At 51.4% G+C, this 15,248-nt stretch overlaps 6 protein-coding genes across 6 annotated transcripts; 4 read left to right on the forward strand and 2 right to left on the reverse strand.

The window, feature by feature from the left end:
- Positions 1–2,378: 2,378 nt before the first annotated feature.
- Positions 2,379–4,115, forward strand: mtaD-1 (5-methylthioadenosine/S-adenosylhomocysteine deaminase; the record flags this gene model as incomplete). Its single annotated transcript, XM_037320699.1, has 4 exons — positions 2,379–2,673; positions 2,757–2,888; positions 2,961–3,269; positions 3,340–4,115. 4 exons carry the CDS (start codon positions 2,379–2,381, stop codon positions 4,113–4,115), a joined length of 1,512 nt encoding a protein of 503 aa, XP_037181570.1.
- Positions 4,116–4,448: 333 nt separating this feature from the next.
- On the forward strand, positions 4,449–5,444 carry orsB-3 (Decarboxylase orsB; the record flags this gene model as incomplete). The annotated part of the gene is made up of 1 exon (XM_037320700.1): positions 4,449–5,444. The coding sequence occupies one exon, from the start codon at positions 4,449–4,451 to the stop codon at positions 5,442–5,444; it is 996 nt and encodes a 331-aa protein (XP_037180924.1).
- A 207-nt stretch (positions 5,445–5,651) lies between these two features.
- Positions 5,652–6,638, forward strand: CGCA056_v005449 (Isoflavone reductase-like protein PCBER; the record flags this gene model as incomplete). The annotated part of the gene is made up of 2 exons (XM_037320701.1): positions 5,652–5,699; positions 5,769–6,638. The coding sequence occupies 2 exons, from the start codon at positions 5,652–5,654 to the stop codon at positions 6,636–6,638; spliced, it is 918 nt and encodes a 305-aa protein (XP_037180925.1).
- Positions 6,639–6,770: 132 nt separating this feature from the next.
- Positions 6,771–8,743, reverse strand: vrtR1-1 (Transcription factor vrtR1; the record flags this gene model as incomplete). The annotated part of the gene is made up of 4 exons (XM_037320702.1): positions 6,771–7,463; positions 7,519–7,822; positions 7,881–8,554; positions 8,609–8,743. 4 exons carry the CDS (start codon positions 8,741–8,743, stop codon positions 6,771–6,773), a joined length of 1,806 nt encoding a protein of 601 aa, XP_037181133.1.
- A 1,557-nt stretch (positions 8,744–10,300) lies between these two features.
- atnB-0 (Aspercryptin biosynthesis cluster protein B) lies at positions 10,301–10,787 on the forward strand (the record flags this gene model as incomplete). Its single annotated transcript, XM_037320703.1, has 3 exons — positions 10,301–10,398; positions 10,479–10,531; positions 10,594–10,787. 3 exons carry the CDS (start codon positions 10,301–10,303, stop codon positions 10,785–10,787), a joined length of 345 nt encoding a protein of 114 aa, XP_037180736.1.
- A 163-nt stretch (positions 10,788–10,950) lies between these two features.
- Positions 10,951–11,749, reverse strand: mlcH-1 (Acyltransferase mlcH; the record flags this gene model as incomplete). The annotated part of the gene is made up of 2 exons (XM_037320704.1): positions 10,951–11,232; positions 11,288–11,749. 2 exons carry the CDS (start codon positions 11,747–11,749, stop codon positions 10,951–10,953), a joined length of 744 nt encoding a protein of 247 aa, XP_037181132.1.
- Between the last annotated feature and the right edge of the window lie 3,499 nt (positions 11,750–15,248).

A 15,248-nucleotide genomic window follows, 5' to 3' on the forward strand; every position in this document is an offset into this window, starting at 1 on the left:
TCCCCAGGTGCATTGTAGCAACTTTGTAGTAATCCTATCAGTCCCAGGGGTTGTAGTTTTCGTCAGAGTAGCCTGGCGTACTTCCTCTATGCTAACTGTATTCTGCCAGGGTATAATACGACTTATAACCACTGGGGTAGCAAAAGGGTTCCTAGGTAGGTCATCTGTAGCACTAAATCGCTCTAGTAGAGCCTTCTGCAGGGCTTAGGCTTTATCGTAGGTATTGCTGATCGTCTGCCCTTCCACTATCAGAGGCGGAGCTTTGACTGCTAGGCTAGACTTCCGCCAGCCTATAATTTTATATAGGTCTTGGTCTGTCTTAGCCTCTTCGATCTTAGCAGTCCAGTAGGTGCGTTTCGCCCTTCTCACAGTTGTTAGGAAGACCTTTTGCTCCTCTAGAGTCGGGGGAGGTATAACCAGCCCAGGTTCTTGGGCCTGTTGGCGCCTAGCCTTAATAGCAGCTCGATGGGCTTCTGAGCACTCTTCTGTCCACTAGGGGGCTCCCCTACCCTGATTAGACTGTCTCTTGCCTACAGCTTGAATAGCTGTAGAGAGGAGGCTGACTAGTTGGGTAGCTAGGGTGTCTATTTCCGCTGGAGTAGGTATATCCCCTAAGGTAGGTAGGGCTGGGATCCCCACCTTTACTAAGTCGGCAAGCCGAAGCAGGGCTGAGTCTGAGATAAAGAAGTGGCTAGTCTGATGTCTCTGTTCCTGGGGCTTACCTATAGGTAAAATTGACGTGGTGGCTTGGTGATCAGCCCCTGGGTGTAGGTGTGGGCTGACATAGGCTTCAGCATAGGGGATATTTGAGAAGGTTAGGTTGAGGGTATGCCCATGAGTATGGGTAGGGGCCCCAGCTTCTCCAATAAACGACAGATTGTGGACTTCAGCCCACTCTGCAATATCGTCGCCCTGGTTCCAGCTAGGGGTCCCAGGCTCCCAAGAGGAGTGGCGGGCATTTAGATCCCCAGCAATAAATGCTCTCTCTAGTGGTTGATAACCCAGTAGAGCAGTAGTTATGTGGTTTATAGGCTCACCTGGCGGCCTATATATATTAATAATAGTAAAGTCGCCAGCTTCCACCTATAGGATATCTCTTGATTAGGTAGGTCTTTGTTGCTATATTTGCAGCCGTAGACCTTTGCGTGTGTAGGTCATAACCCTAGGCCTTATGTCTCTGCTGTTCTAGAAGTCAACTGGTACGTAGGAGTTAAAGCCTGGGTGTGTGTTAATCTGCATCTTATCTCTATAGCCTACCTAGGGTTCCTGGATCAGGACTATATCGATCTGATCTGCCCAGCAGAGCTCTAGAAGAGCTGTATGAGCTGGGCTTCTCTTCCCCACGTTACACTGGGCGACCCGTAGTACCTGTGGGGTAGCCATTCTGAGCCTACTGCTCTGAGTCGAGGTCGAGGTGTGTGTAGGCATTAATAACGTTATAGTCAGGCTTCTGTGCTACCCTCTGGCTCCTGCTGCTGCTTGGGAGGGGGCAGATAGGGCGGTTAGTTGGGGGGAGGGCTTCAGCGTCTTCAGCCTCATCTTCATCCATGTTACTGCTCCTAGCTACACTAGCAGTATCTGCAACAATAATTGAGTCTTGTGTGGGCGTGAGGGGTCGAGGGCGCTTAGTTGTTGGCTGTTGCCCCTGTGTGCTTGGCCTATCCTCAGCTTGCTGCGTTCTGCCTGGGGAGCAGGCCTGGCTTGCTATGAGATCGTCGAACGCAGAACGCTTATGTAGCCCACTCATTCTTTGGAGGGACTTGCGAAACTATTTTTATACCGTACGAGTCTCGTCTAGATCTTGATAGACCCTGACGGTCACTATCATAACATGGAGTTTAAGACTGAACAAAAAAGAATGTCTGTAAATGGACACAATTATTGAACTCCACACACTTGTCGAATAGTCTTCTTGTATGCTGCTTCACGACTTGATGCCAGCAGCAGTTAACTTCCGAGACTTGTGATTGACCCAACATTTGTAAGCGACTGCCCTGACGGAGATATTTGTCAAACGTCGCGCCCTTGCCAAACGCTCAGCGTATGTGAGATCGACATCCCCCAGCCAGTATTCCTTTGTGACATCTCAATCACGGGGAGCCATAGGGTCCGAGACAATGGGCAAGGGCCATGAGACCTCCGCGGTCTCTATGCAGAGCTCATCGTGAGTTGCATACACGGGTCAATTGCAATAACAAGGGTTCGGGCCTGTCGGCCGAATTTCCCGACACCATAGAACGACCCCTGTCAGGGGCGGTCCAAGTGGGCTAATTCAATTCTATCTCCTCTCATCGCCTTAAAAAGGAACCGAGGAAGACTTCCAGGTGCGTGGACTGTATCACTTTCATCACATTGGTCAATCCCTGTGGCGCGAAATCATGTCCCGAGGACTCACAGCCGCCGCTAGTGGTGCCATCCTCCTGAGAGGCGGCACCCTCCTCTATCATGGTGACCAAGACCATGTGGAACCGCTACGGGATACCGATATCCTTGTCAGGAACAACCGGATCGCCAAGATTGGAAAGAGCATTGCTGCCCCAGTTGATGCGGAACTTGTCGACTGCAGAGGCAAGATCATCACCCCCGGATTCGTGGACACGCACCATCATCTTTGGCAAACGCAATTGAAAGGTTGCCATGCGGACCAATCAGTGTTCGATTACATACCGACCGGTACGTGGGTATATCTGTGACTGTGAACATGTCGGTGTCATGAATCAGTTGACTGATGGAGGCGCGTATTCGCTACACCGTAGGCTTCTGGCAAAGCTATGTGTACACCCCCAAGGATATGTTCTGGGGCCAGCTGGGAGGCGCGTTAGAGGCCATTGCCTCAGGCACAACATTTGTCCTAGATCATGCTCACGGGAATCAGTCTAATGATCATGGTAAGCGCTCAACACCATGTGGAGGGGCAGGCTGGAGAACAATTTTCATCGTGTGTCTGATGCATTGAATAGCCCGTCAAGCCTTATCCGCAACCATCGCGTCTGGGATCCGCTCCATATTTGCATACTCCCATGCACCTTACTTCACCAAATGGGACGCAAAGAGCTGTGAGCTCTCTCGAGACATCATGCCAGAGTCCAGCATGGCTCATATCTTTGAGCTTGCCCAGCAGCAGCCGTTTGGCAACGGGAGAGTTCACATTGGATTCGGCTTCGACTATTGGTTCTTGCCCAAGGAAGCTGTTGTTGGCATCTTTTCCCAGCTTCGTGGTGCAGGCATTAAGCTTTTCACGTCTCATTACGCCAAAAACCCCACTTTTGGTACATCCAGCCCGTTTCTATTCTTACATATATGCTCGGGGCTCCTGGACGTGAGCTAACCGTCTTCCAGGGAACCACCCGCTCATTCACACATTGGCGGCGTATAACCTCATCAAGACACCAAGTGACATCTTATTGTCGCATGCTACAGGCCTCGATGAACATGAGAAGGCCAAGCTAGCAGAGACCCAGGTCCCCGTATCCAGCACGCCCGATACGGAGGCACAGATGGGATTTGGTTGGCCACTGGCTTTCACACCTGGTATCAACTACACACTGGGCGTCGACTGTCACACTAACAATACCTCCTCCATTCTATCCCTTGCCCGGACTGCGCTGCAGCTCGCACGTCAGAGGAACACCGTGAAGGAAATGAAAGGCGGAGATGGCGCTCCTCAGCGCATGGACCTGCGCCCAACGGGCAGCACTGAAGATGCTTTCAACGCAGCTACTATCAGAGGCGCACGCGCAGTCCTTTTGGGGAACGAAATCGGGTCAATTAAGGAGGGGAAACTGGCTGATCTCGTCATCTTCGATGCCTTGGGAAGCGTAGGCATGAGCTGTGTCTCTGAATCAGATCCCCTGACTGCAGTTGTTCGCCACAGCGACAGCCGCGACATTGAGGCCGTCATGATTGACGGAGTCTGGAGGAAGAGGGACGGCAGGTTGTGTCTAGTGACCGTTGAAGAGACAGGGGCTAGCCTGGCATGGCCGGCTATCAGGCAAAATCTACTGGCGAGCCAACGGGACATCCAGGGGAGGCAAAAGAATCTGAATGTCGACAAAGCGAAGGAAGCACTTGTTGCTATGTTTCAGATTGATAAAAGCAAGCTTGTTAAATCTTGATTTGGAAGATCTCGACCATAGTTAGCTATCCGTCAAGTGATTAGGTAGATCAAGTGACGGCAACTTGAAACCCAGGATGAGTTCACAACTTCGTATCGTCTCATACTTCTCATTCGGGATGCCAGGTTTGAGAGTCAAAAGGCCTACATATGTGCCTCTCTTTCGGAGAGAGGGGCTCGGCAAGGTCACCGCGGGTATATAAGACCTGTCCTGCCTAGGTGCCGTAGCTTTTGGTTCAAATTTCTTCATAGACATTTGACATCTCTTTGCGCAATCATCTAGTCCTGTAAATTTCCGCTGAATAATTTTCGACATCCACCAAGTAGCACGAACATGACCAACCCAATTCCATCACTGATCACACTTGAGGAGCACTTTGTCTCGCAGGATAATTTCAATGCTCTTTCTGAGCTGTACGCCGAACAGCTCAAGCACCTGCCCGAGGTTGCTGATCAACTGTTAGATGTCAGCCGGCTTCGACTGGCCAGTATGGACAAAAATGGCATTTACTTCCAGGTCATATCGCATGCGCCAGGTCTAGGGCCGAAGCCGGCAAGATACAGCTCCTTGGCCAATGACGAGCTCGCTAGGGCAGTAAAAGCACGTCCGGACCGGTTCGCCGCATTTGCCGTGCTTCCCATGGCGGAGCCCCAGGCGGCCGCTGCAGAGCTTCGGAGATGCGTCGGAATGGGATTCGTTGGCGCTCTTGTGGACGCCCATGTCGACGGCGTTCACTATGATGACAGAAGGTTCTGGCCGGTGTTCGAAGCCGCAGCCGACCTTGATGTGCCAATTTATCTTCATCCGACGTATCCAACACCGGCACAGTCCTCTGCTTACGAGGGTCAATACGAACAAGGTGCGGCAAGAAGCCTTGGCAGCAGCGGCTTTGGCTGGCATCAGGAGACAGGACTAGCAGTGCTAAAGTTGTTTGCTGCCAGGCTTTTTGACGAGCTCCCGTCCCTCAAAATCATCATCGGTCATTTCGGAGAGATGCTGCCATTTATGATCGAGCGGATAGCCAAGCTCTCGGTTCGATGGGGGACTCGGCTACGACCATGGCGACAAGTATGGAGGGAAAACGTGTGGATTACTACTAGCGGAGTGTGGGAGCTAGCACCTATGGCTTGCATCCTCAGAAACACATCCTTGAGTCACATTCTCTATAGCGTTGACTACCCGTTCGAGAAGAATGAGACCGGCTTGGCCTGGATGAGAGAACTCCAGGAAAGTGGGCTAGTTACCCCGGATGAGCTCGAGATGATCGCGCACCGAAATGCCGAGCAGCTCTTAAGGCTGGGTATCCCGACACGTGAAGCTATGGTTTGATGAGGATACCGGGAGCCCCCAGCTAGTGTCAAAGTTTACGCCTTGCCGTAGAAGTCCGGATTAGAATAAAAATCAGATACTCCTTTCTTATTGCCTTCATATGTTCCGCTGTGGCTTGTATCTCTGCTTCCCAGCATTGCTCTCGCTGTGTCTTCATTTTGTCGGCTTTCCTACACGACCCAATCACTCAAAATTGTTCCAGCAGCAATGACAACCACCGAAAAGTCCACTGTGAAGGCAATAGCCTTGGCTGGGGTAATTATGAGCAGCGCTTGGTTCATTTCCTATGCCAGACCACGTTGCTGATCAAACGTTCGTTCCCAGGCTGGCGGGAAGCTTGGCAGGCGAGTTCTTGACGCTCTCGTAGATGCAGGCTTCGACGTAACGGTGTTGGTACGCCGTCAAAGCATCCCCTCTAGCTACCCACCTGGTGTTCGGGTCCGTGAGATAGACTACGACTCAATTGACTCACTACGAGAGGCCCTTCGCGGCATCGATGCCGTCATATCCACGGTCGGCAAGCGGAACGGGCTCGAAAGCCAATTTCGCCTCATCGACGCCGCGGTCATGGAGGGAGTTACTCGGTTCATTCCATCTGAGTTCGGCGCCGATCTTCAACAAAAAGAGATCCGCACATTTCCGACGTACCAAACCAAAATTAAGGTTGAAGAATATCTTGAGAAAAAGGCCCGGGAGACCAATCTCACGTACACTTTCATATACTGCAGCGCACTATTCGACGAGGGTTTGGATTTGGGTGCATTTGCAGACTTTCAGGCCAAGAAGGTCAACTTTTTTGATGGGGGTGCAACAATATTCAACGCAACGAGAAGCGTTACAGTCGCTGACGCTGTAGTGGCTATTTTGAACAAGCTCGAGGCCACCAAAAACAAAGCCGTTCGCATTCGAGACGTCTCCATGACGCCTAAGGAACTGCTGAAGGCCATTCAAGGGCTCGACAAAAATGCTGACTGGACTTCTGTTGCCATTGACACTGGGAAGCTCGTTCAAGGAGCACAAGCCGAGCTAGCTTCGGGGAAATTCAGTCCGAAGGCCTTCGCCGCTTTCGCAATGAGAGCCACGTTTGCGCCAGGGTTGGCCGGACAGTACGGCGATGACAACGACCTTCTTGGAATCAAGGACATTGCGAAGTATGACCTCGAAAACGCATTGAAGTCTAGACTCTTAGTTTGAACGTTGAATTGGGATGGCGTCTGCAGAAATAGTGTATAGTTTCATTGGTACAATTGAGAATGTGCATCTCTCCATCCTCCCTGTTGCTTCCTCTCGGTATGATCATAGGCATGTACCCACACGTATGTAGCGTTAGCTCTCAGCGAAATATAATCTGCCGTCTTCGCTAGTGAAGTCGCACATGTCATCGGCTTCTTCCAACTGCCTCATCATCTGGTCCGCCTGAGACATCGCACTCTGGAATTCCTGCAGCTGCGGACCAGCATTGGAGAAGGTCTCGAGCGAAGCTTGGTTGCCCTGTGTATAGATGGAATTTTGCCTTGTCGAGAGACCACCTACCCTTGTCGGCCCTCCAATGGTGGAGTCTCCTCCTCTACATGCAGCAGGGTTAGAATGCTTGGCTGACAGAGATGACGACTTCCGACGCCTCATTCCGTTCTTTCTTCGTCTCCGAGCTATCTCGATAGTTTTCATGACAGAGCGCCACTGGTGCACTCGGCTATGCTTCGTTGAAGAGTCCCAGCGGAGCACCGCACTCTGTTCTACGACTCTCCAAGCCTTATCGGCGTCCCTACTCAACGGCTGATTGCAAAGTTCAGACAGTATGATGGCAAACGCATGCCACTCATTGTAGCACTTCGTCAGCCATGACCAATTTGCCAGCAAAGGGTCAGTCCGTAATCTGTACGAATGCATCATGCACTCAATGGCCCCCTGGAAGACTTGGCGCTTTTGTTCGTCGGTCAAAGATACTCCAGTCCCTAACGGATTGAGCACCATGATTCGCAGATTGGCAATGATGGTTCCGATAAAGGACATTGTGAGCTGGCCGTATCGTGTAAGTGACCGACTTCGCAAGAATCATGGACAGTGCGCTTACACAGTAAAGAGGCTTCCGCGATGTTGGGTCTTCAGGAAAACGAGCATATATATTCTTTCGCTGCTTCTCAACCCACGCTTCTTTATCAGTGGTTGTCATTGACGCGAAGCTTAACCTTGTATCCGGGTCGATTTGGCGTGTGTCGATCATGGTCCGCCACAGATTCGACGCCCAGCAGCGAGCAGCGGTGAAAGACATGTCCGTGATGCCATCTTGTTCCCTTGGGTATTCTGTCATGCCGGGGTACAGAGCGGAGTCGTTCACATTCATAGGCCGCCTGGAGTTAAAGCTACTGAGCTCTAAGCTAAAGCATCATTCTGGGTCAGTAAGAGTAATTCGATGGGGGGTGAAGATTGACTTACAGTCCAGAGGAGCACGAATAGTCCTCAGATGCTGGCGTGTCTAGAACGCATAGGTTCCACCAAAGACGACGTCGCATCTCTGCTTCGAACGGCGGTAGATTAAGTGTGCTCCCATCCCGGTGCATGCCGAGAGACTGTGATAAACGGACAGCCAAGCCTGTCATGGTCCAGGAGTACGTGGGGTCGCGGCAACGAAGTAGAATTAGATAGACAACAAATGCTTGCAGGGTGAGCATGTCGTCCGTTTCCATCAATCTGGACCGGGTAAAGGCAGCGTCTGCGTCGCGCCTAAACCTAGTCAGTAACACCGACTGCTCCTCTCCAAACTGAAGTGGGGTGTCATCCTCTGGCAAACTGTTCACGGCGCCAAAGTAGATGACAAACATCAATGCTTCCACGTTGGGAGCTAGGTCCTTCGGGTTTTGTATCGCTCCCAGCACCATCTGTTCGACAGACGGTATGTGTAAAACAGTAGCCACGGGGTGTATATTTGACTTGAAAAGGTGCCAGGCCTTGAGTCTGTGATGTTGTGGAGGGTGTGATGAAGGGCTCTCCGTATCTCGAGTGCTGGTGCTGAAGATGAAAGAATACTGTGAGATATTTGGTGCCAAGGGTGCGCCCGTACCCTCGTAATCCGATTCTTCTTCGCTCATCATGCCGTCACTCATGTCGTCCTGTCATCAAACATGAGCAACCCGCATCATAGGTTCGAAGACATGATAACTTACCTCAGTATGCAAGGCTTCCCAGAAGGTTCCACTCACGTATCTATCCCGACCATCATCCTTGACCAACTTGCCCGTTGAGACTCCGTATGGTGACCAAGAAAGGTTCGATTCGGCTTCAACCTTGTCCCCATTCATTCTAGATGCATGGGTGCTGGAAGATGTGCTTGCTAGGGACTCTGCTTCTCTCGGTGGCGATTGTCCAGTCAAGGCGTTTGCATCTTTTGGCGCACTGAATGTAGTCGCTGGTACCTGCTGCTCACGATGGACGGCGCCTGTAGATCCTACGGAGTATGGCGGCGTTGGGGGCGCCGGAGACGGATGCTCAGCCACGGTCCCTGGCCGTTGGTCTCGAGATTGGGCTGAAGATACGTCGGTGGAAAGGTTTGCTTCGCGAGCTGTAGTCGACGAAGATGAAATGGAGGAGAAAGGCAAAAACGATCCTTGTTGCACACAATCGGCCAGTGTCTTGAACATGGGCTCCAGTCGATGGAGCTGTTCCCAAAGTTGGGAATCGGTCAACATCTGGCGCCCAGCCGACGCGCTGTCAGATGGATAAACGCATTCGGCGCCGAACTTCTTGCAATTATGACATGGCTGCTTCTTATCGCATCCAACCTTTCGACGACGACATGCCATGCATACCCGACGTGGAAGTGCCTGAATGCGAGGTTGGGTGGCATCTTGTCCTGCTGTCTGCTGCTGTGACTGGTTCAGGTCTCCTAATTGTGCAGGATTCCAAGCAGACACGATGGAATCTGCCGTCTCGTGATTGTCGGGCCATGGTCGGGATTGGATGGTGTCCGGAGAATTCATGATTGCTCTCAAATTACCACGCACGAAATCGAATCTGCGAGCCTCCAGCGGCGGGTTTTGGGATGAAGGGAAGGAAGCAGCAGTTAAACTGGTCTATGGCTTCCACCCCAAAAGCATTAAGAGGGGTCGTCCGTCACCAGCACAGCTCCGGTGGATAAGGGAGCAATCGGAAGGTTGGGATGTTGACGAAGATAACAATGACTAACCCCCTCCCTCTCCCTCTGGAAAAGGGGTCTCACTATCACCAGCCATGTGCAAGGAACTCAACGGCAGAAGGTGGCGCAATACTAGCCAAGCGATAAGGTACGCGGGTAGTGGAGCAGGCATAATGCGGGGGTGAACGAATCGAGGCACACCTGATTACCACCCTCACCCTCCTAGCGACGTGCTGAAAAGCCGGCACTTGTTAATGAGCCGTCGACGATCTGCCTGGCTGTTCTAAAACAATCTGGCGCAAGGCGAGTGGGATGTGGATCGTGTGTCCTAGTTGAGACATACGTAGACGGGATGATTTCAGAGGAACATGGTTCGCGCCTACGACTCCATTCGGAATGCAATGAAGAGCAGGGACAAGCCAAGGTCTTAGTAATTAGGTTCATCGAAACAATGCCGATCTTGTGACCAAGACTTGAAAACAAACGAACAGCGCTTGACCGAGTGGAGGCGTCTCATCCCTGTCCATCTTGGCCGTGATGGCTAACCGCGTAGCTCGGCCGACACCTCCGGCCCAGGCATTCCGTGGCCAGAGTTCAAGGCAATGACCCATGACCTTTTTCGTTACCAGACAAGTTAAGAGACGGCGACCTTTTCTCCAATTTTCGATACAACACTTCGTACTTCAACGATTCATTTGACACAACCTCATTTGTGAATCAAGCTATGGCTACATCCTCAACCACAGGGACAGAGTGTTCAGAGTGGCTCGTCCGCGTCCCTGACTTTCCGGGTGTCGCGGAGCGGAGAGCAGCCGTGTTCCCGTAAGTCGATCACATTGCGCACAGGCTGCTAAGATGGGTATCGTACATGAAACATGAAAGCTGACGAACGCTGACAACAGCCAACACATTGAGAAGTTGAAAACAGATCCCGCCCAGTTTTGGGTGTTTGGAGGTGGGCTACCCGTATGCCGCCGGCCGAACAGGGATGCATCAAGCTAACATTCGGCGGTGCAGGAGCCACTCTGGCGGAGCCCGTGGACCCCGGCCGGCCCCCGCACATCACCGGCAGCGCCATGTTGATCTTTGCACCCACACGAGAAGACGTCCTAGATCGGCTTAAGAACGACCCGTTGACTAAGGAGGGCGTTTGGGATATCAAAAATGTTCAGATTTACCCTTTCTTTCGCCCCAAGAGAGTTCCTGTATGAGAGTGTTGATGGGGATATCCGGGATACAAATGTCATATAATCGCTGCAGATGAAGGAAACTATACAGTATTGACAACCAGGCAATTACTAACAGTGTTGTATGCTAAGCCACAGCCAAGATCATCTCATGCAACCGAGTGTCGCATATGCATGTCTCAAACAATCAAGAAGGCGCCTCAAAGTCCGCATGTCGGGCCCAAAGCTCTCTCCAGAACTCGCCTAGAATGCCGACACTCTTGGGGTCACCTGGAGGCAACAATTGGGTAACAAATATGGCTCCCATTCGCTGCTCGCGATTAATGAACCATCCAATATTGGGCATGCCATTCCAAGTCAAGGTCTTTGCGGGCAAGTTAGGCACGGTCCCTTGGGTAACAAGACCCCCTAGGCCAAATGCGACCTGAGGACATCCCGAGCTATCCCCAGTCAACTGTTCATGCAGTGACTGAAAGATTTCGCGTCAGAATTGAGACTCTTATTGGATGCAGAAAGAAGCGTACCTTTTGCTTGAGTAAGCCATCGTACATAGGTGATCCGTGCTGGAACTGCGGAATGAACATCGTTTCCACCGTCTCTACTTTCAGGAGTAGCGGTGTATCACGCAAGAGGTCCCTCAAAACCGATGCAAAATCAGAGCTAGAGGTTATCAAGCCCATGCCGCCAGAATTATCTTGCGCATCAACTGGGTACGGTGACGAGATAGGTACCAGCTCTCCTATGTGATTGCGAAGCCACATCTGGGCGGCGTCCTTCTCAATGTCTGGTCGCTGCCGCAGGTGGAAGGTTGATCGTCTCAGGCCGAGGGGTTTGAAAATATTTTCGTCCATGTAAATGCTCAAAGTCTTGCCGCTCACTCTCTCGATCAAAATTCCAGCCCAGTCGAGGCCCGCGCCATAAACCCAACTACTACCGGGTTCGAACAGGAGTGGAAGAGAAAAGGCTTCGTGCACTCTCCCGCTCATTACCAATGGCTCCTCGCCGCGAGACTTTCGCCAAGCAACCAAAAGAGGGTGCATAGCATCGTAGGAAAGCCCGCTTGTGTGTGTTATCAGGTGGCGCAAGGTGATTTTGTTTGTGGCTGGTTTCAGCTGAAAAGATCCGCCGGGACCTTCAAAGATAATATCTGGGCTTTTCAGCTCAGGCAAAATGCTTCCGACCTCATCGTCTAGGTTTATCAACCGCCTTTCGGTGAGCTGCAGCACGCAAATCGTGGTGAGTAGCTTGGTGCAAGAGAACCCAGAGAATAAGGTTTCGAGTGTGATCTCCTCGTTACTGTCTTTCTTGGCTCGGCCGAGGCATCTGCTGAAGACAATATCTGGAAAGAGAGTTTAGAGAAGATACTGGTTACATTTGGAGCAGGTTTAGGTACCACTTTGGTTGAATACGGCGAGTGCAACACCTGGGAAGCCCGTAGATGTGTCTTGGGTCAAAGATACCAGTGTCTCCTCGCAGGCTAACCTCATCTTCTCGAATGTAGCACGACGGTGAAAAAGGTTTGTCCGTTCAATATGTCTCAGAATCTTCACAATCCTTTCATACCTGATTGCCAGATGAATTTTCTGTTCATATACTGGACACTAGTCGAAGCAATGACTACTTTTGACATGAAGAGGGCTTTGCCTTTTTGCGGCCATTGTCGGCCACTTCGGCCGACAGCCGACAGGGTCGTATTTGCCCAGGAATATGATCTGTTAGCCTCAGAAAGCTCCTCTATGGATCTCTCTAAGTCATCGGAAGCTCTGCTTCGCCCCTTGGACTGCTTACCGAGTTGCTCGTCTTAACATTGCGCGACGTTCGGCATTTCCTGTACCGCCACTCGTTCTTGACCAGTGGGCCAGAGTGTTACTCTCAATATGGCGCATTCAAATGCTTCGTCTTCACAGCAGCCGCCTAATCCCGACCCTGCGCCGGCAGCGCCAACAGTAACATCAGCGCCAGCGCCGACAAGCAATGCCGGGAGAAAACGACGATCTTGCGATCTTTGCAGCCGACGGAAAGTCAAGTGCGATAAGCAAAAGCCGTGCAGAAACTGTGTCAAGTATGGCGGGGAGTGCATTTTCCCGGCAGGCAAGACAGCCCAGACTGAAGTTGCTGTAGCGCCTGAGCTTGTCGCGATGCTACAACGGCTGGAGAAAGTTGTTCAGACTCTTGAACCAAAACGAACTGAGCAGCGACAAGGCAATTCAGCACCTTCCCCTCCTCAGCCAGAAGGGACCAGCGAGCACAAGCACCCCTCTCCCCCGGCTTCTGCACCGACCATCGAGACTCCTGCGACTGAAGTCGGCGTTGAGGCTCTTGTACAAGACGACACAGTCTGCTTTGAAGACTATGGCCAAGCTTCGGAGCCGTCGAAGGATAGTGTTCCAAAGACCAAAGATGGTGAGAACGGCGGCAGAATAATTGTTGATGCTGGGAGAGACACATACGTCAGACGATGGTTTTGGGAGACTCTTAATGCTGAGGTGAGCACTTTTTTGCCACATTGTTGTGTTTACAGCTTCTCACCGCGGTTTTACAGGCTAGCAGTGATTCTGCAACGGACGATGAACGCTCAGATGTGGAAGAGTGTAGCGATTCCTTGCCGACGACTTCGAAATCCGGAAACCCAGATCCTACACACGCATCAATACAACAGACTGGGAGCAAAGAGCGCGTATTGGCTGTCCTCAACTCGCACAAACACCATTTATGGAAGGTTTACAAAGAACGTGTTGAGCCTCTCACCAAATTGCTTCATTTGCCTTCGCTGGAACAATCGACGATCGCGTCAGCCAGTCCTTCTGCCCCGGCTCCTAGACAGAGTTCGCGGTGCATCCTGCTGTCTCTCCAATATGGTGCTGTGACAAGTCTTAGCGAGGAAGAGTGTGGTGAAATCTTCAATCTCTCACAGGCACAGGTACTCTCTTTGATGCGTGATATAATGGGTCAAATGTTCTCGGACGCCATGCTCATTCATACTGGAGACATACAACCACTACAGGCATTGGTATTGTATATCATCTTCCTTCGGCACCATGAGCCGAGACTGTCTTGGAACCTCACTGGGTTGGCCGTAAGACTTGCTCAGAACTTTGGAATTCATCGAGAAGGTTCTTTGTTTCGACTTTCGAAGTTCGACATCGAGATGCGGCGAAGACTATGGTGGCAGATCGCGGTCCTCGACACACCTTCTGCAGAGGACTACTCGGGCGAGTACAATCTGTTAGTACTTCCGCCCGAGAACAACATGTCAATGCAGTTTCCTGTCTAACTTACATGAACAGACTCGAGATGAGCAGTTGTGATACACAAATGCCTCGCAATCTCAACGATACTCAACTGCATCCGGCCATGATGGAGTACCCACCCGAAACAAGAGGCATCACAGAGATAACATTTACCTTGGCGCGGTGCCAGATAACTAGCATGTATCGTTGCATGATTGACTCGAGGAGGACCTGCGGAGCTACAGGGAAACCCTACTCACAATTATCCTTCCAGGAACGATCCGACTGGATCGATGGTTGTGAGGCAGCGTTTTCGCAGAAGTACCTGAGAGAATGTTCTCCCACAGTCCCTTTCCATTGGGTAAGTAATCACTTTATCTGGCTGGGTAAATGCAGCCAAATGGATCAATACTGAGAATTGAGCCCATAGGTCACGGTGATTCTTACTCGCATGCTTTTCCACAAAGTCAGATTGCACGGATGTAATCCACTACAAGAACCAGACGATTTGTCGGAAACCATTCGTAAAACGCTCTTCCTTGTCGCTGTTGAGGTGATTGAGTTGAACTACAAGCTGAGAACGGATCCGCGAACACGCCCCTGGGCCTGGCTCTTCAGCTCGTACACTCAGTGGCATTCTTTTTCGTTAGTCCTCGTCTGGTTGCAACAGGACCCTCTCTGTAAGGGATCACGACGGGCATGGGAAGCAATTGAAAAGGCTATTGTTCTCAGATGGGAGCATCCCCTTTCGCTCCTGGGCGGCAAAAAGCCCCAGCAATGGCGATCGATCATAAGGCAGCTTGGGAGAGCACGTTCTATACGGCAAGATGCTCTTGGAAAGAGAAAGAGACGAGCATCCCGTGCATCCCAGCTCACGGGTGCACCTTCAGCAGCCCCATCGAATGGCGGCATGGCCGCCAGACGTCCGTCAGCTGCGCAGACCTTTCCTCAACCTATCCAACAGCAGCCCCATCTCTCACCACAAAAGGCATCGGATCAGACGGTTGGCCCGCGTAATGCCGCACTTGATGCTACCGAAGACGTGTACATGTCGCCAGACGCCATGATGTCGGGATTGGGAGACCACCAGTCAAAGAACTCAATTCCCAGCTTCAACTACGGCGATATGTCAGATATGATGGCACCGTCAGATACGATGATGATCGATGAGGAATTTTCCACTGATGAATTTCAGAGTTTGCCCGACTTCTTGTTCCTCCAAAGCATTTTCCAGAACGCTAGCTAGTCCTTTGAG

This window comes from Colletotrichum aenigma, assembly GCF_013390185.1.
Source record: "Colletotrichum aenigma strain Cg56 chromosome Unknown KSG_Cg56_contig03, whole genome shotgun sequence".
In the NCBI taxonomy this organism is placed as follows: Eukaryota; Fungi; Ascomycota; class Sordariomycetes; order Glomerellales; family Glomerellaceae; genus Colletotrichum; species Colletotrichum aenigma.